The 19,396-nt window shown below is 47.1% G+C and overlaps 1 protein-coding gene across 9 annotated transcripts in view; it reads right to left on the bottom strand.

Moving 5' to 3' along the window:
* Positions 1 to 19,396, bottom strand: part of PAPLN (papilin, proteoglycan like sulfated glycoprotein) — a 66,344-nt gene that overhangs the window by 12,721 nt on the left and 34,227 nt on the right. For 7 of the 9 annotated variants that reach the window (XM_026849509.1, XM_026849503.1, XM_026849505.1 and 4 more), the window contains 17 exons: positions 18,012 to 18,127; positions 16,679 to 16,739; positions 16,307 to 16,409; positions 14,688 to 14,818; positions 14,218 to 14,343; positions 13,414 to 13,492; positions 12,014 to 12,186; positions 11,315 to 11,438; positions 10,091 to 10,217; positions 9,363 to 9,428; positions 7,071 to 7,278; positions 5,151 to 5,327; positions 3,696 to 3,852; positions 3,013 to 3,099; positions 2,181 to 2,484; positions 1,933 to 2,050; positions 1,106 to 1,235 (listed from right to left, as the gene is read on the bottom strand). In XM_026849509.1, coding sequence (XP_026705310.1) covers positions 1,106 to 1,235; positions 1,933 to 2,050; positions 2,181 to 2,484; positions 3,013 to 3,099; positions 3,696 to 3,852; positions 5,151 to 5,327; positions 7,071 to 7,278; positions 9,363 to 9,428; positions 10,091 to 10,217; positions 11,315 to 11,438; positions 12,014 to 12,186; positions 13,414 to 13,492; positions 14,218 to 14,343; positions 14,688 to 14,818; positions 16,307 to 16,409; positions 16,679 to 16,739; positions 18,012 to 18,127 — 2,287 coding nt within the window. The remainder of the gene's footprint in view (positions 1 to 1,105; positions 1,236 to 1,932; positions 2,051 to 2,180; positions 2,485 to 3,012; positions 3,100 to 3,695; positions 3,853 to 5,150; positions 5,328 to 7,070; positions 7,279 to 9,362; positions 9,429 to 10,090; positions 10,218 to 11,314; positions 11,439 to 12,013; positions 12,187 to 13,413; positions 13,493 to 14,217; positions 14,344 to 14,687; positions 14,819 to 16,306; positions 16,410 to 16,678; positions 16,740 to 18,011; positions 18,128 to 19,396) is intronic. The other 2 variants (XM_026849507.1, XM_026849511.1) reach the window with 2 other exon arrangements.

The raw sequence follows: 19,396 nt of genomic DNA, 5'->3' as shown, positions 1-19,396 counted from the left end.
ATTGGGCAGCTGCTCACATGTTTCTTTCTGCCCCAGTTTGCCACTGGTGAGAGGAAAACCAACCTCAGAGACTTTTCTGAATCTAGATACTAGACAGATGCTTTACGGTCTTTCTTGGGGAATTGTGCAGGTACATGTTTGGCTCCCAGGCTTCCTCTCCTGCAAGGGGCACATGGCTGCCGTTTGCAAATTTCCAGCCCACAAAGCGAGTGGATTAGACCCAGTTGTGGAGCCTCGTGCATTACAAAATACCCCTCTACACGTTGATATAAAGAGCAGCCCAATATGTCTACAAACCAAGCCCTGTGCTCCAAGTCACAGGTGTCACAGCCACATGCTGAAACACACTGGACGCAGGGCTCTTCCTGAGGGAGGGGTCCTTTGCCAAGCTGTGGTTGAGCAGAGAGGACCCAGAGAGCTTTCCCTTTCCCCAAGGCACCCCCCCAGGGCTGGCCACCAAGTAATCTCTGTGCTGTGGAAAAAGGGCAAGGCAATGCAGCAGCAATGTGCCTACAGAGGATACAGCTGGGAACTACAGGAGCAGAGATGCCTCTGCCCAGCAGCTCTAGTGCCTTCATCGCACAGCAGGCACTGTATTGAACTCTGCCGGCTGAAAGCATCCATGTAGCCCTGAGCAACACCTCCATCCTTCACTGTAGCTCTCATTCCACCCCTGTCCATGGGCTGTCTGAAGGCTGAGCACAGCCCTGATTCCTCAGGAGAGCCTCTACGTCTCCTAAACCCAGGTAAGTAATGTTGAGCACTCCAGACTGCATCAGGGTGTCTTCTCAGGGGCAAACAGCTCCCCAGAAGTCCTACAGACTGACAGAGATCACACACACACACACACACACTTCTGTCCAACTATCAGCCAGCAGAAGACAACCATCTCTGCTGTAGCTGACAGAACTGAACCATCTGGCTGTTTTTCTACACTCCCTCCAAGCTTCCCCTGCCCCAGCCATCAGGGAGAATTTCTTTTCAAAGAGATAATTTACTACATTTCACAGAGAGCAGAGCCTCTACACAGGAAGCTTCCATATGCTGCTGGATTCTGCAGGACTCTTCCTACGTTTCTAAACCAAGAAGCCAAAGCATCACTTACGGTAGTTGGGCCTATTGAGACATCCTTCCCCTCGAGGGCCTGATGCTGAAGCGACATTGTCAAAACAGCAGCCGTACACAGAACTGCGGCACTCGCCCGAGGGGTGCTGCTGGGACAAGGCTTGGCTTGCCTTAGAGACAGGAATGGAAAGCCAAAAGTTATCGTGCATACATGAGGACAGTAGCACATGCAAGGCACCGTGTTCAAGCTGTCGGCTGCAGAAGGCCAGCTGTTAGAGGAACCACTACTGTTTGCCTCCTAGAGGCTTTCATGCTGGGAGGGAGTGGGAAAACTTGGTTGTCAGCCATGGAGCCAGGGCTGCACTTCTCTGAAAGACAGACCTAACCAGCCCAGCAGCAGGCCAGTTTTTTTGGCTGGCCCCACCAAGCACCCCAAGTTATTTGAGGAATTACCTCCCTGGCTATTTTGGCCTCAAATAATCTGCAGAGTTGACAAACAAAGACAGTTAATAGTAGCCATGTTTTTCTCATTTTTCCCCTGCTAGAAATTGGATGGCAAGTTTCTGACTGACAGAAATTTGATTACTTGGAATTATTCCATCAGTTTTACACCGGATGGTCTTCTACTTCTCAGATATCTCCCAACCACCCACTCTGTCCCCTGCTTACAGCGGATCACAGGTGGATGCCCCAGACTGAACTGGAGTGGAGTGGGTGAAAGGCTTGATGCCATGCCTGAAGTATTGGTTCCCCAGCATTACTGGCAGAGATGAAGCACAACAGAAACCCACCATGTGAGTCACTGAGGTCAAATCTGAATCTTTGTACCTGATGGACTCCTCAAATGCAAAAGGTTTTTGTACTCACTGTTGAAGTGGCCGCAGTGGGTTGATTTCTGCTCACTTGAACATCACGGTAATATTGTGGGCATCCCATGTTGTTTGGACCCTGGGCAGCCGATACTCCATCAGGACAGCATCCATACCTACAGGCAGAAGGCAGAGGGGCTGCAGCAATACCTGACCTGCCCAGCTCAACAGGCACAGGCTGTAAATTTCAGTAAGCCCCCAGGAAAGGCAATGCCTCCCTGCTCAGGCCTATCTACTTCCAGCTACCTGTTTCGGTGACAGGTGCTGAAGGGGCAACCTTTCCCCAAAGGGCCTGAAGCCGGAGTGTGCCCATCTGGACAGCAGCCGTGTGTGCTCCGGTGACAGTCCTGAGAGCCAGTCCCTGCAGTGGGGTCCTGAGAGAAGCTGAGCTGATGGGAACCCGATGAGCGCAACCGAGATTCCCAGCGAACAGGCAACAAGTTGATGCCATGGTCCTTGGTGGATGGGATGTGGTGATTCCCAGAGGTACTATGGATCGTGGCGCTCCCAGAGAGCATCCGTTCATCACCAGAATCTGGGGAGAGAACTCCTTAAAGTGTGCCAGCGAGCATCAAAATCTGGTCAGTTTTCCTCATCTCTGCTCTCTTTTACCTGCCCAAGGCTACAGGGCATGTTTTTCTGCATCAGGGTTTCACCTGAATGTGTGTCTTCTGGCCCACCCTTCTGGATTTGGCTGTCCTGAGGTTCTTTCTCACTGCCCTGACCATTCTTTCTACCCTCCCATGAGAAACCACCTGCCACATTACTGTGGTTGCCTCGCATCATCCCTTCTTCTTCCTATAATCTGCTTTGAGTAGCGTTTCTCTTACCCAGCCACTTAAGTCATTCTGTCAGAACCTGGGATCTATATACTGCTACAGAGTCTTCTACATGGACAGATTCAAATACTGCTCACTATTGGTGTAAAAGAATCTACACTTTGTCCCTAGCTCCGTGAATGTCTAGAAGCCCATCAAAAGAATGAGAGAAATGAAGAAAAGGAGGAACCTTCCCCCGACCACACCCTATTTCAAGTCCACGATCATCAAACCCCCAAACTAATAAAATTCTACCAAACCTGTGGCAGGGCTGTTTGGGTTGTAACGTGTCAGCAAGGACTGGCGAGTGACATCGTATCCCATAGTGTCCTGCATACTGGGGACCTCTGCAAAGAGAGACATACATAAAATGTGTGCAGTTAGTCCAGATCTACGTTCTAATAATTACAAATGCATCCAAGAGTCAACAGGAAACTAAAGTTGATGAAGATGTTTCTTTTCTCCTGGAACAGCTGCTGAGCAGCAATTGGATTCATCTGGATTCTCAGGACAGCAGCCGGCAATGGGCAGGCAGACACAAGTCAGCATTTCAGCTCTGGCACGAAGACTAGGCACAGACAGCAAGCAGAGTCTTCTGAGCAGTTGTGCCTCTTTTATAGCTGGTGCACAGATGGATGAGAGTTGGCTATAGCTTTTAGCTGCTGAGCCTGCCCAGGTTGCCATCTTTCTTGAGTGGGAGTCCTGGGGTCAGTCTGCAGCACACCGTGGGACAGAGCCATCACAGAATACTGAATTCAAAATAGCACATACCAATGTTGTTCCCAAGCCTGTTACACAAATTTCAAACAGCACAGGTACCGGGACTCTGAAGATGCCACGGTTATATGCATAAAACAAACTCACAGAATGGAGACGGACATAGCTGGGAACTCCTAAACAAAAGCATCCTAGGAAGAGCTAGGTGTGCAGCAATACCACTCACGCTGCGGCAGGTAGCAGGGCTGCATGTTGCAGCTGCCCAGGGTGGCTGGTTTCTGTGGCTGGATGGCTTTGCATGTCTCGGGACTGTAGAATTTGGAGTCGCCGTCAGCGCAGATGACCTGGCGTGTCCGGATGCCCGAACTGCAGCTCTTCGAACACTTGATGACAGAGACAAGGCAAGTGAGCAGGCACCAGAGGCCGAATACAGAAACCTCATGCACCAGAAGTGTGGAACAGCTGCATGATTAGCTGCAGGCTTAGCACAGCTTCCTCCACCAAGACAAAGCAAACAATATTTCAGCTGGCTTCATCTGAACAATTAGAAAACCATACTTTAAACCATTTTACCAAATGTTGCACCCATCCCTGAAGCATTAGGCTCTGAGCCAAGCTCAGCCTGTAATATCCAGATGAGCTGCTGTTACCCAGAGTGATGCAGCAGGGAGCTAGAATGAATTGTTTCAGCTGGGCCTGAAGGCATCTCAGGACTATGGGGATCCACCAGCTGTGAGAGGGTCAGTTTTGAACTATGCATTCAATAAGAAGGGTTTACAACAGGAAAGCAAACTGGTGGCTTTCTTGTAAGTAGCTGACTGGAGTTCTCACTGGAAGCTGTGGATGAAGAGGGAGCAATGAGCTCAGGGGAGGGGAGAGAATGAGGTATCTGTGTAAGCCACCTACTCATGGCAAGGTCTGCAAACACTGGTAGAGTATTCCTCTCTTATGCAGATGCAGGTGGGAACCCTTCTGATATTGGAAATCCAGGGGCCAGGAAAGGTCAGATTAAGGTATGCAACTTCTTTAGCTGTTATTAAAACTTGGCCCACATCTCATGAAGAACCAGAATTAACATGCTTTAACTCAGAACAAGCTAGTCTCATTAGCATGGGAAGGAAAAAGCGTGTTTGGAAGTCACCTGATGCATTGGATCTACCCCTATTTCCTCCCCCCGGCACTTTCCCCAGGTTGAACACAGTCTGGCGTTCTCTACAAACACAAGAGTAATCCAGCTGAAGCACAGTTTATCTGAACAATTACAAAAATGTACTTTAAACTGTATCACCAAACACAATGGCCAGTCCTGAAGCCTGGAGCTCTAGGCCATACTCAGCCAGAGAGCTGTTCTGCTATTCACAGCAACGGACTGAAGAACTGGGAATAAGCAGCAAGAGTAGATTGTTTCAGTTTATTGGCTGCATTTTGCCACTGTCACTGAAACTATAATCCCTCCCTCAGAAGGATTTATTTTTGTAGCAGCTGCATACAAAGCAGGCAGCAGATTAACTGGAGCATTACTAGTGCCAGTTACAATGCAACTGTGAGCCAAGAGACCGGTAATGAAGCAGTACATGCTCCCAGCCTCAGCCAACGTGCAGACTGCACGGATCAAAGCTTGTTTGTGAGGAGCACAGCAATATAATCAGTTATTTCCGACCCATGAAAATGCAATGCTCACCAGGCCCCAGTCTCCAACGTGCCAGCCAATTTCCTGGACGCAGTTCTCCTTAAGGCAGGGTTGGGTGGCCGATGGCTTTGGCTCCATTAGGCAAGCGAAGTCCTGAGCCTGAGAGCCCTGCTGCGTTCTGCAGGTGACAGTCCGGGTCTGGACCCCTTCCCCACAGCTGGCTGAGCACTGCAGAAAGGGGCCCAACAATTACAAGGAAGTATCTGGTTTCCACTTGCATTTCCAGGCTGTGATCCCTAACATTAGGGCAGAGCACCATTTTGAGATCACCTAAAACAACCAACCATCATTAAAATCGTCTTCTGGGATGGGAGTTAGAAGAGTAGTTGTTTATGCTGGAAAAGGGACAATAAGGCATGGAGGATAGAGTCTGGGAGATCTGGAGCTCACTGGATGATTTTGGTCTAGTCACATAATTTCTCTTGATCTCTACCAAAGAAGACATGGACAATGGTTTTGAAAAAATATCCATACCACAGAATACATTGAGAACAATAAATGTCAAAAATACCCGGAAACTCATGTTACTTACTCCAGATTAAAATCAGTTCAAGGTAAAGAATTCAAGGGAAGGTGAAAAGATTAGGTTCTTGTATTACTTATGTCTTCTGCCTGAAGAACCTTGTGCTCCGTTTGTACAGTATGGAGCTGTGAAAACATCTATACTAGTAACTGGTTTGTGACATTTTCAATGCCCTCTTAAATGCACAGTGGTGTTTCCCGGAATCCATCCTACTTCTCCGGGAGTCACCAAGGTCTCTTACAGAGAGTATTAACTTGGGGACAGTCTGAATTAATTCAGATGAGCTTCCCAGCTGAGTTTCAGCCACTCATTTACTACAGTGACCTTTTATCTCTGAGAGCACACGAAACACAGGCACTTTTGACAACCCCGGAATGAATCATTTAGGAATCAGTTTGTAAGAACATGACACTTGGTGCCTTCCCCAAATAGAGCTCTTACTCCACAACCCTGAAGTTATCTCAGTATTCACATCTCTCACGGAAAAAAAAAAAAGTTTATAGTCTAGGTTATCATGCCTCATAGTTACATTTTATGCTGCTGCACCACTCAACGTACCACCACAAGACTGCAAGTCAAATGTTGTAAGCATGCACGTACTTTTAAAAGAGGAAAATTCACTTGTGCTTTAGGGACTGAGTAGACACTACCTTTACTTTCTAAGCCCTTTGAATGCAAGAAGCCCTCTAAATGCCTGGCTGCAGCACTGAGCACATACAGTTTAAATGGTTTCATCTCCTGGAGATATAAATGTACACAGGCATCGAAAATGCAGCATGCAGCTGTGTTTGAAGAAGTCCTGCACTGACACACAGCAAACAGCAGGTCACCAGTGGTTTCTAGCTTACTGGCTAGCTTACTGACTGTTGTGGTGGCAGCACTGCTGTCCAGGGCTGGCAATGCTGAGGCAGCAATATTCATGGAAGTAAACAGCACAGGCAGGAGCCATGAACTCCTGCTTTACAGAGGAGGGAGTGTTACTGCACATCATCAGCTGATGGACAGCAGCTCTCATGTCCACCCTCCGCCTTCACCAGACTCAGAAACTCAGCCAGGGCCACGTCTGGTGGATCTGATAAAAATACAGGAGCAGAGAAAGGACTGGCAGACCGGAGAAGAGAGAACATGCAATGAGAGCAGCAGAGGTGCAGAGGCATGCAGAGTTTTGAGGAACAAGGATGTGTTTATAGGAAGGCATAGATGCTAGGTAGGTGGAGAACTTGTTTGGAGGGCTACAGGGACAAGTCCTTCACATCTGCACAACACCTATCCAAGAACAGACACTTTTTACAGTCCCAGAAAAGGAGCCTGGCTCTTTATCCCCAAGCTTTGGCAGATCCTCCTTCAGTAGGTGCCAAGAGGCAGTTACTTCCCGTGCACAAACTCACCTCGGACCAGGGCCCCGTGCTCCAGGTGGCACACTGTCTCATGTTGCAGGGCTGACTGCTGCGAGGCTGCTGCGCGAAGGCCATGCACTCAGTGTTATCCACCACCCCTTGCGAGCTCTGACCGTCAAATGCCACGCAGTAAACGGAGCGAGTCTGGGTGCCCCCACCACAGGTAGCTGAGCAGGATCCCCACTCCCCTGTTTTCCACCTGCAGGTCACAGAATCAAGGAAACAAATGTAAGCCCAGCTAAACCACCCAGAGGCACAGGGGAGGTCAGTGCCATGCCCCTGTTGTAACCAGACAAGGAAAACATCCCTTTGCAGAGGAGAGTCAGAGGCAAGTTCCCATTTGACCAAGCACTGCCCAGCTCAATTGGCAATGCAGAGCATGAGTCCCACTCCAGAGACAAATCCCCAGCTACAAAACACTTGTTTCTCTGGAAGTGCAGAGCTCTCCCAGAAGGGAAAGGTTTTGGTCTCCTGATGGCTTTTGGTCTCCTGGTGTCTGCAAAAATGTCATGTCTGGAATGGAACATCAAAGAAAAAAAAAAAAAGGAAAAAAAACAAAACAAACAAACAAACAAAAACAAACAAAGAAAACAAGCCAGATCATCTAAAAGAAAAGCAATCCAGACCAGCCTAACCACCCATTCCACTCCAGCCATTATCAGAAACAGTAAAACCAAGCCAAGACCTCACTCTGCCTGCAAACCATGCCAGACACTCTCAGAAATGTTTGTGAACTTTTCACTGACAGCCGGTAGAAAGCTGGTTTATTCCTCCCATTGGCCAAATTCTCTAACAGCAGCACACACAAAAAAGCCTCAGAAACTTTAAACAGATTTTGTCCTGGGTTTGGTTGCTGAAGCTGTTACAGAAAGAAGGGGGAATGACCACAAAATGATCTGACTGTTTGGATGCTAAAATCCTGGCCCTTGTCTGTTCCTGCATCTCAGAGCTGCTCAGGTAGCTGGACCCACAGCTTACACAGCTTGGCCTCAGAGACAACATGACATTTCATTCCCGACTCCAGTGTGCTGCACAGTCAAAAGGCACTGGTGGTGGAGGGGGAGCAGCACAGTGATGTGCTTGTCAGCTGCTGCCTCCACTTGCAGCCAGGTAAGCCCCAGCCAGGGAGTAAAGGCAGTTCATGTTTTCTCCCCTACTCTTCCAGCTGCTTCCCTGGTCTGCCCTCATGACACCTACACTGAGTTTCAGCCAGCCAATTCACACTCATGCCCTACTAGAAACTCCACAGCAGACTCAGTCACGTTCATCGTCTTAAGATACCCTTCTTTATTGCTAAAGGTGCAAGTATCAGTCTGAAACAGAATGGCCTTTGCTATAAAATAAGATGTTCCCTTTTCAAAGGGAACAACTACAGCAAATAGAAGCCACTTAAGAGTGGTGTGGTTGCAGGGCTCAAAAAAAATTCATTGATCAAGATTTTTTGGGAGCTCCAGTGGGGATAACCCCTCCCCAAACTATATTCTGCCTCCTGTAAAGCAAATGTACAGTTTTAGAAGGGCTGTATCAACAGGATGGGCTCACCTACAGCTTCCTTCAATTGCTAGTCAAGACATCTTCTCTGACACTTGTTTCATTTCCTCTGTAAGACGAGGTCAACCACAAGACACATACGAGGATCCCTCATCAGAGGGCAAAAAATTGCAAGTCCTAAGCTATTAGCAGCTTGCTGAGGAACAACTCTTTTGCTTTTGATCTTTTTTATTTCTCATATCTCAGTGTACATTATAAGTATCATATATGTCACATCCTTGCACTCATCACAGTTTATAGGCACTTTTCTGCCTGCTATAAGGCCCATGCCAAAGAAAGAAGCACTTTTAAGAAGAGGCTTTTGCTATGACACGCTGGCATCCTGGCCAATGTTTCAATTGCCCAATCCATCATGCTCTCTTCTCCTTCCTGTTCTTTTATCTATCTTGAGAAATAAAAAAAAAAAAAATCTTCCAGAACATCTCTTCACCTCTTCACCCTGATTCCAGAGAAAAAGCAACAGTTATCAGGATAAGCAGAAAAATCTATGAAGAAACTGTCCCCTTCTCAGTCCCATAAGAATCAAGTCACCAGGGGCACGCACAACCACCTAAGCAAAGCTGTACCCTCCACCATCATTTTCATCGACAGGAATCAAAAGCAAAGCACCACCCACTGCTACCACCAGTTCCAAAGAGCAAAGCCCCCACAGACTTCAGTGGGTAATAAGGTGAAGAGCAGAGGAAAGCAGCCATCGTCCTGCGCTTTCTGTAACCTCCTTTTCCTTGTTACCTCTTCATCTGAGAGCTTCGTGCTCCACTGTGACTCCAGGTTTGCGGCAGATAGATGTAGGAAGTCCTTTATACACAGAACAAAGGATTTAAGGAACTTAAAACAAGTAGCTACAGGCTACCGTGTATTCAGAAATGCTTCCAGGTTTCCAAGTGCCCCCTCACCCCCAAAAGCACCCTCACAGGCCTCCACTGCACTCAGTCACACAGCGAGACACACAGTTAAGGCTCTGGTTACAGCTCTAGATGCCTATGTAAGAGCCAAGTGAAGCCAACTGTAAGTCTATGCCAGTAAGGGACAAAGTGGAAATCGCTGGGTAAAGGGGTTTGAAAATGACGGAGAATGAAAAGATTCCAGGAGTCATCCCTTTATAAGAGCAAGGACACTGGGAATGCAGAAATGACATAAAATTACACCAGCTCTGACCTCCTACGCTGTTTTTGCAGGCTCCAGTTGAGAGAACAAAACCCAGAGAATCTGTTTCCTATCTCCTAGATGGGCTAGAAGACTCCACAATCATACTCTGGAAAGTGAATTTAATTGGTTTATAAAATAAACATAGGATGTATTAAGCCCTTTCCTTGTCTTGGGCTTTCTCTAAGAAGTTAAATACTTCCCTGGAGGGAAACTTGCTGGAGGGCAGGAGAAGTGAGAGGGTCATTTCTTTTCTTAGTTCCAAAAGCACCTCAGAAAGATGTCAGAGTCCAGAAGGAGGAAGGAAATCTTACCGTTTTGTCTGAGGACAAGTTTGATGGCCACATGTCCGGTTATTGTCTGGCTGTGGTTTATTCCTGCACATATAGTCTGGATAAATTTCATTGTCTATGGTACAAAACACCAAGCGGGTTTGGAAACCTAAAGGAGAAGCAAGAGAGTATCCTGATCAATACAAACCACCCAGGACTAGGTTTGCAATGTGCTAGTGGTGACAAGACAAGTTTCTAAATTAGTGCAGAGTCCACACCTGTCCCAGCCAACCTGGAAAAAAGTCAGATGCTGTTCTTGGTCTGTCACTCAACATACAAGTGATGCCTCCTCACAGTATAGGAGTCCACTGGAAGGGCAAGAGAGGCAGAACATTTCTGTGTAGTTGAGGGGCATTTTCCTATTATTTTATGGATTGACAGTCGCAAAGGAAGTGCCATATCTATATATCATTCATCAAGGAATGTTGCACGATGCGTGCGGTACACAGCAGCAGAGCTGGGTGCCTCCTGTTAGACTCAGAAGGTCAGTCTTGTGAAGACTGGCTGCAGGAGGAAAACTTGCAACTCTTTATGCTTCCCACAGGATAAGAGTGCCCAGGCAAAGGCAGTATCAGCACCTACAACCACAACAGCAAAAGCTATCAAAGAGGCCATCAGCACAGGCCACCAGAAGAGGCTGAGAGGAACTCTATATACCAGTCAGCTGGAGAGTTTATTTGTTTGATTGGAGTGTGTTGTTTTGGTTTTTTAAGCTTAAATTCCATAACTTTGCTCATGGAAGAATCTGTAAACTGAACATGACACCCCAGGAGACCTAACAGTCCCCCTGGAAAGAGGGAATCTTTCAGGCTATGGTAGAGGGGAATGATGAGATTCAGTTATGTAGGCCACGTCAGTTTGAAGAGGACCTCTGAAGTGGTTGAAGACGCCTGAAAAGGCCATAAAGAACAGAGGCAAAACAAAACAATGGCTATCTATGAAGATTCTTAACAGATCCTACTAACAAGTCTGAGGACTAGGGCATGGAAAATAAGACAGGACAAGGCACAGGGCACAGACCTTTTGTGACTCCATCTGTGCCTCTCCCTTGACAAAACCTTAGGTGCACCTTGCAGATACCTGTTCTGTCTTCCATCCAGAGACTGCTGGGAAGCAGCTGCAGAGGGCAGCACGCAGTCACACAGTCTTGAGGGTGCGGCTATAAACCCCACACCAGCGGCCACAGGCCAGGTCCTGCTCCCTTACCTCCTCCGCACTCGGAGCTGCACTCACTCCAGGAGCCATAGCTCCAGCTGTACCCCGAGGCCTGGCCCTGCACGGGCAGGTAGTACTCGTACTGTACCCCGGGGTTTGGCTCCTGGCTGATGAGCTGTGAAAGCATGGGAGAAAGTCAGGGAAATCACAGCAGCAGCACTTTTCCCCTTCACAGCATTTTCCCACCACGTTTGAGGGTTCGAGCTGACTTGTGCCTTTGCTGTTCGAGGAGCACCTATTCTCTATGCTGTATGTACTCTATGGTGTATTTTCTCCTTGCCTTCTACAACACTCTAGAGAGCATTAGCTTTCGGAGAAGGGTGCATTCATTCTCCTCAGCATCAGCAGATCCAGGTGCTCCTGTAACAGTAAGTACCTTTCCTGGCCTACAGCACACTGTAACAGGAGCCCATCTCTGCCCCGGCACCACTTGGTGCTGAGTCCCCCCCACCTCAAAGTCAGAGCCCAAGGGAATAGGCATCAAGCCTTGCCCTGCTCCTTTCTGGGCAACAGAACCACGGCAAAATGTAGTGCTACTTTCATTTTCTGGAAGGGCACCTTAGTCTAGCCTGGGGGCCCTGCCACTTTTCCAGTCTTTCCCTTGTGGTCCCCACCAACACACTCCCGTGGCACAAAGCGGGGGCTGCTATGCAAAGCAAGGGAGCAGGGGTATCAGGCACAGCTGCTTACCTCAATGACGAGGGGTTCTGTGGTGGGACCCTGGGCATGGAGGAGCTCTGGGGCCAGATCACCCTCCGAGCCACGGTCATAGTGCATAACCGTGCTAGCTACCTGCAGCGCCCGGCTGAAGTCGATTGTCCAGTGCCCATTCAGGTAATATTCCCCTCGCACGTTCTTGACAGCTGGACAAACCAGATGCCAGAGAAGAAAAGACAGTAAGTTAACATACCTATAACCTGACAATCGGCTCCAGATACCACAAGACAGCGCCTGCTCTAGACTTTCAGGGTACTGGCAATCCACCGAGCTCTCAGCTCTGCCGTTTGAACCCCAGCTCCTTTACATCATTACCACAACCCTTTAAGTGTGGCAACCATCTAATATGGCAGCATCTTCCAACACATCAAAAATTCACACATCAAAAGAGGACCGTAAGAACTCCACAGGGATGCTTCTGTTTCCACTCAACACTGTGTCACAGGTGTGGCAAATAAAGGCGACCATCACTGTCCAACAACGCTGTCTCCCCATGAGGCACTCGTGCCAGAAGCTGCTCCACATTCAGACAGTGGTTCTTGCCAGCTTTGCTGCAGACCAAGTGCTTCTTTGCTGCACAGCTGAATGCCTTCCAGCATATTCCAGCCTTGTCTCTGCATTCTCCACAGGTACTCACTGAGGCACAGCCTAAGTCAGACTTTGTCCCACTTGCTGTTAAGATGTGGGATTCACCCTCCACTGCCTCTACACTACTGTCCTGTTCATCAGACATTCTCTGCAGAAAACAAGAACTTTGGTGCTGCATCCAGTTTTCTACAAAACAAAACATCACCTGACAGATTTGTTTAAAGTACTGTGTGATAGAAGTGTCAGAAAGCAGTGCCTTCTCCACTGGAATTTCCTCAGCCCTGCCCAGAAATCTAGGTGAGGACATTTCTCCCTTCTTTTTGCCCTCTACAGCATGACCAGAATTTGAGGTGGTACAGAGAAATACCCAAAAGATAATCTCAGGAAAAGAGGCCCATCCCAAACTTTTCCATGGCAAGAGTAGTTAGGATTTACATTCACCAAACAAACAGCAGAACTCATAGCCAAATTTTGCTCTATCAACTAGACTACTTGTAAGTTCCAGGCCCAGAGTCTGAATGTGGCATGGGAACTTTTATTCCCCATCCAAGAACGAGATCACCACAGGACAGAAAATGAGATAAACCTGAAGCCCAGAGTTGAGCATCACTAACACTGCAAGGATACTCAATGAAAATCAGAGCCTGATTTTCAGAGAGTTTTTCCCTCTGCCATACAAAGGCCTCAAGGTAAACATTCCAAAGCCCAGCATACCTGAAAACCAAATTTTAATGCAATGGCTGGAATCCACATGGATTGAAAAACAGGTTCTGACCCAGTCTTACCCAGGAAGTTCCTGCTGGGCATAACTTCCTTAATTTGAATGCTTGTGGCTCCCACGGGAATGATGAAGATTTGATTGGGGGGGGGGGGGGGATTATTCAGTATCTGTTTGTGGATGCCACACAGTCACTCTTCTGTGCCAAAGATGTTCATGGTTTCATTGGTGCCTGAACAACCGGATGAGCTTTATGATGGCGGCTTGAAGTATTTCAGCTGTCACTCTATCTGCATTCTGAACAGCTTCACCCTACGCTATCCACAGGTCAGTCCATGCGTAAAAACTTCCAATTACACCTCAGAAAAGTAAGCACAGGGGTCATTTCAAAGTCCATTTTTTAGATTTTTAAATTTTTAGAATTTCAGTAAGGATCATATTGGAGATCAACACAGAGGGATTTGACTGCAAGAGTAGTTTTTATCTTGAAATTTTTCAAAATTGGCTAAATGCAGAAGCTGTAATCCCATTTGCAGCCTTGCACTAATCCTGGTGAGGTTATCAGGATGCTGGAAAGGGAGGTATATAGCTATGTTCATATGGTACATTTATAGCACCTGCTGGAGACTGAGCATGGCAAGTCCTTCAGTCTGTACAGAGACTAGGGAAGTGATCCCCAGGATAAAGCCATCAACACATTTTTTGATGATAAAGATGCTAAAGAGCCACATGCCATACAGACATTTCTGCTGAACATCCAAGCCTTCCTACAGTGATCACGTGAGCAGGTGCCCCCACCAGCCCTTGTAGCAGCTTGACTTTAGGTGCAACTCTCTCCTCCTCATCTGTCCAAACTACCTAGATCATCTGTACCTTTGGGGAGGCTGGGCACATCAAAAGTACCCTTCACACCATAGCAGGTGCTGCCATCTCCTCCACACTTCAGGCACTTGTCCTCCTTCTTGGCAGATTCCAGCATGTTATCACAGCCAACGGCCTGTCAGAGCACAGGAGCATTGATATGAATAAACCATAATGACAGAGGAAAGAAAGAAAAAATGACCAAATGCAGGACTGATCTAATTAGAAAGCCTGAATCTAGGGAGCCTGGGAAGCAGGATAGGGCAAGGAAGGAGTTGTCAGAGAAAGGACAGGGTTGGCATCTTCTATTTCACATTCAGAGGTAGATAAATGCTGTCCACATTCTCCTTAACACCTTGGAAATGGAATGATTCTCCTTTTCTGATGCTATTAATAAAAGATAGCCAAACAGAACAAAGGGAAGCAACAGAAAGACTGACAGGCCCAGTGGTAAACGAAGGAAGCAGCAAGATGACTAACCTGACAAACTCCCTCTACACAGATGTCTCGCTTGCCAGGTTCACAGGTAGTCCCATCTACCACTGCTTCCTTGTGCCTGTAGTAGAAATTTTCTCCCTTGGGAATACAGTTTAACTCACACTTATTAGGAGCTGGTAGGAGAGAAAAAACATTATATAGTATGGCTAATAGCTTGATAATGCATCAGGAACCTGGCTTTAGATCACAGGAGCAGAAACAGAGGAGTGAACTGATATTAAATGGCAGATATTGAACAAATTTCTGGGTCACAAACTGCTGGAATCTGGGAGAATACCCTGATAAAGCCTCACTGTATGGAACCATGGAACCTTCGCTGGCCAGTGCTGGTGGTGGGAATGTTGTGCCAGGTGAAGAACTCACTAATTATATGTATTTGTTTCTCCTGTGCCCTGCTAAAATTCTTTTGCCAATATTGAAAAATACAGCAAGAGCTTCTGCATCTTTAATACTTAAGCATCTAGCTGCAACCAGTTCCAGCCTTTCTTAAGCAATGTTTCTGAAATAATGGCTGTTACAAGGGATAACTATGTATTGCTACCTCTTGGACCATGCATCCATTATCTTCATGAAAGCAATGCTTTCCTTCTAGCAAAAAGATTTTTTCCATGTCACCCTCTGTCCCCCTCCTACTCCAGCTAAGTGGGTACCCCAAGAGGATACTAGAGTCAAAAACATTACAGTCACTTCAAATCACACTGTTAGGGGCGAAGTGTAACCCTACATGTTAATCACAGAATCGTCTAGGTTGAAAAAGACCTTGAGGATCATCTACTCCAAGTGTTAACCTAGCACCAACAGTTCCCAACTACACCAGATCCCTCAGTGCTACATTAACCCAACTGAAACCCCGCCAGGGATGGGGACTCCACCACCTCCCTGGGCAGCCCATTCCAACGCCCAACAACCCATTCTGGAAAGAAATGCTTCCTGATATCCAGTCTAAACCTTCCCTGGTGCAACTTGAGGCCATTCCCTCTTGTCCTATCACTTATTACTTGGTTAAAGAGACCCATCCCCAGCTCTCTGCACCCTCCTTTCAGGGAGCTGTAGAGGGCGATGAGGTCTCCCCTCAGCCTCCTCTTCTCCAGACTAAACCCCCCAGTTCCCTCAGCCGCTCCCCGTACGACCTGTGCTCCAGACCCTGCACCAGCTCCGTTGCCCTTCTCTGGACACGCTCGAGTCATTCAATGTCCTTTTTGTAGGGAGGGGCCCAAAACTGAACACAGGAATCGAGGGGCGGCCTCACCAGTGCCGAGTACAGGGGTCAGATCCCTTCCCTGTCCCTGCTGGCCACGCTATTGCTGACACAAGCCAGGATGCCATTGGCCTTCTTGGCCACCTGGGCACACTGCTGCCTCCTGTTCATCGGGCTGTCAATCACACCCCCAGGTCCCTCTGTGACTGGCAGCTCTCCAGCCACTCCTCCCCAAGCCTGTAGCGCTGCTGGGGGTTGTTGTGGCCCAAGGGCAGCCCCCGGCATTTGGCCTTATGGAAACTCCTCCAGTTGGCCTCAGCCCATGGCTCCAGCCTGTCCAGGTCTCTCTGCAGAGCCTCCCTGCCCTCGAGCACATCAACACTCCCACCCAATTTGTCATTACCTCCATAATACGGAAGCCACTTGTATTTCTTTCCTTGGAATTCTGTCCCATCAAACTCTGCACATTGCTCTGCCCGGAAATCCCGGGAGCCTTCCGGGCAACTCTGTTTAGAGGAGAAAATATTTGGTTTGGGCCATTATAAAAGGAGGAAAATTAAGTGCACAACAACAAATTGGTTTTTATTTGTTATTGCTCATATAAAGATCAGGGGCATAAATTTCACATGTTTTTGAAGGGGTACTATTGATGAACCACATTCATCAGTGATGCCAGAGAAATAGAAACTAATGATGACATTATTTCTGAATAAGAATGATGTCTGTCTGGGGAAAAGGAGCAACAGGCAAGCAAAAGCAAAAAATGGCATTGTACCTGAACATTGCATGACCGATAGCTTCGAGTTGGTCCAACACAACTGGAAGCACCTTCTGTCCTGAAAACCAGAAAAACAACATGAAGTTCTCTGAAGAATAAACACACAAAAAAATTGCCTCATGGCAGACATTACAAATCACCTTCACATTGAGCAAATCACCCTCACACAGTTTCCTGAAAAAGCCCTTTTCCACTAAAGCGAACTGGCATCTCCCTGTGCTACTTTCTGACATGGTTTGCATTCTGGCATGGATGAGACACACACCATGAGTGACTGCAACATAGCTCTGCAGGGCCATGTTTAAAGTAAATAACAGAAGTAGAGCTTTTAGTCCTCTGTCCACTAGCAAATAGCCGAGGTGTCCATACCTGAACCGTAAGCGTGTTACGAGCAGCATATCTATCATGCTGTTTATGTGCACACTAGACCCATTAATAGCAAGAGCTAAACGTGCCTATGGAAGACCCTCATTTCAGGCAAATGACTCCAACTGAAAATTATGGAGAGTAACAGTTATGAAGGAAATTGATCTGTAAAGCCAAACAATGTCTTCCTAAAACAGAGATACGAGCCTTCAGGGATTCTGGCAGGTGTATACCATAATGGGCTCAAAAGAGACCCTTCTTTACTCTGGGTGGGAAGCAGCAGTGCTCTATAACTCTGGATTCTTCTATTTAAAAAGCTTCCTCTCATTTCTCTAAACATAGAGTCTGGTTTCTTCCAAGATATTATTAAGAGTCTGGATTTTAATTATTTTTCCTTTTCTTTGTGTTCATCCACAACAGGATCTCCAAGATCCATCATTCTCAACAGGTGCAGTCCCAGTCATCATCCTCACTGCATCTAACTCAGCTGCAAATGAGATGCCACAGCGTTAACGCTACTTGAGTCAACTCACAACTCTTTCATTTCTTCTGGGGCAATTTACCTCCCTGGGAATCATAAGCCTGAGAAAATCTTGGCAGAGTCACCAGCTCTTGGGAGAGAAAGCTACTGCTTTGGACTGTTCTCCCTCTCCCCCAGGCTTGCCACACTAGACCCAACTGAACAGCTGCTGCCGCACCAATTGCCTGACTGCACAGCCTCAGATCTCACAGAGAAACCACTGTGGTCTAGTGAAGGAGCCAAAGCAGGGATGTTTTGAAGAGAGCAATATTCAAAACAGCAGTGACAAGACTCAAGCTGAGGATCATCTCAAAGTGGGCTCAGGTGACTTATCCCTCTAGAATCAAAACCTGTCATTTTTGTTCTGGATGTATATTGGAACGTAAGTGCAGGAGCTCAGTAACAGAAAAACACGTTTAAAGAAAAAGGAGGTTTAGCCGTCACCTTTGGGAATAGCAGCGCCGCTGCCGAAAGCTGACTCCACCGCCACAGCTCCGACTGCACTTGCCCCATTCACCCCAGCTCCCCCAGACACCAATCTGCCGTTTCATCCGGTGACCCTGTAATTAAAAAAAACCCACAGACATATCAAACAGACATGGCAACACAGGAAGAAAACCCAATGAATATGAAGCAGAGCTCCTATGCGTTCTCTTGCAAAAGAGACTGTTGCTGGGCTGTATTCCTAGTATGAAAGCAGCAGAGAATAATACATCAGAAACATCAAGCCTTTAATATCTAGGCACATTAGCTTCCTGAAGCCACATAGCACATCCACTTTTATAATCTCCCTTAAACTGTTACTGTTTGTCTATTCACAGAATCTCAGCACTTTTGAATAACCATCTGAAAGAGGTTAACATCTCCCTCTCAGCAAGGCAGCAAAGGCAAATCATTTCTTTGGGGACTATGAGCACTGTCACTCCACACCAGATCAACAGAGATGCTTAATCCCAAATCTTGGATCCAAGCCAGATACTTAAGAGAAATAAAAGCAGCAGTACAGAAACCCCCAGAACACACTTTTTACCGCAACAAAATTCCATGCATGGACCTTTTGTCCCTCCACCCAACTATGATGAAATCAACATCTGGGCCATGGTTAGCTACAGCCTCAATCAATTTTGTGTTTAGGAAGTCTGAATGGATACTGACATTAAAAGAAATAAGCATGATAAGATAGACAAGAAGTTACAAGTGCAATGGAATCAACCGAAATCTGTTGTCTTAGAAGCACATGAAATATCTTATTTTCAGGAAAAAAAGGGCCTTCTGCAGCTGATGGGATCCTCCTACAGCAGGACATTGGGGGTTAGTGGGATGAATAGCAATATCCTGAGAAAGCTGCAACAGGATTAATTCCACTTGGGAAAACAAGGTAAACGCAGGGTTACACAGGGAGTGATTCTGTAAAAACAGGGTTTGCTCTGCAGCTGCACCTGTAGGGCAGTTTATGTATCCATTATTCAACTGAGAAGGTAATGCGTATCGTTTGGGCACTTAGACATTTGGTGTAGTGAAGAGTGGGCAGGCAGAGAAACAAAAGGTAAAAAATTAATGAGCTGTAGTCTAATTCCCTTCCACACACAGAGTACCCTACCAGATCCACATAACCCCCGGGTCCTCTGATTTCACACAGCATCCCACGTGCCCATCCTCTTCCCTGCTCGTGCTCTGTTTCCATTTCTTTCTGTTGTCTCTCCCGCATCCTCAGGTAAGCTACTCCCTGATGATCACCCAACCAGTAAGTGCCATTGTAAGGGTTTTCTGCTGGAGCAGAGGAACATTCTGGACAGAGTTTCACCATAGAAGGGATATTAACCCTATTC

Source organism: Athene cunicularia (genome assembly GCF_003259725.1).
Source record: "Athene cunicularia isolate RWA chromosome 5 unlocalized genomic scaffold, athCun1 chr5_part1, whole genome shotgun sequence".
Lineage (NCBI taxonomy): Eukaryota > Metazoa > Chordata > Aves > Strigiformes > Strigidae > Athene > Athene cunicularia.
The sequence above is the reverse complement of the archived record's forward strand: the minus strand, read 5'-3'. Positions and strand labels throughout refer to the sequence as shown.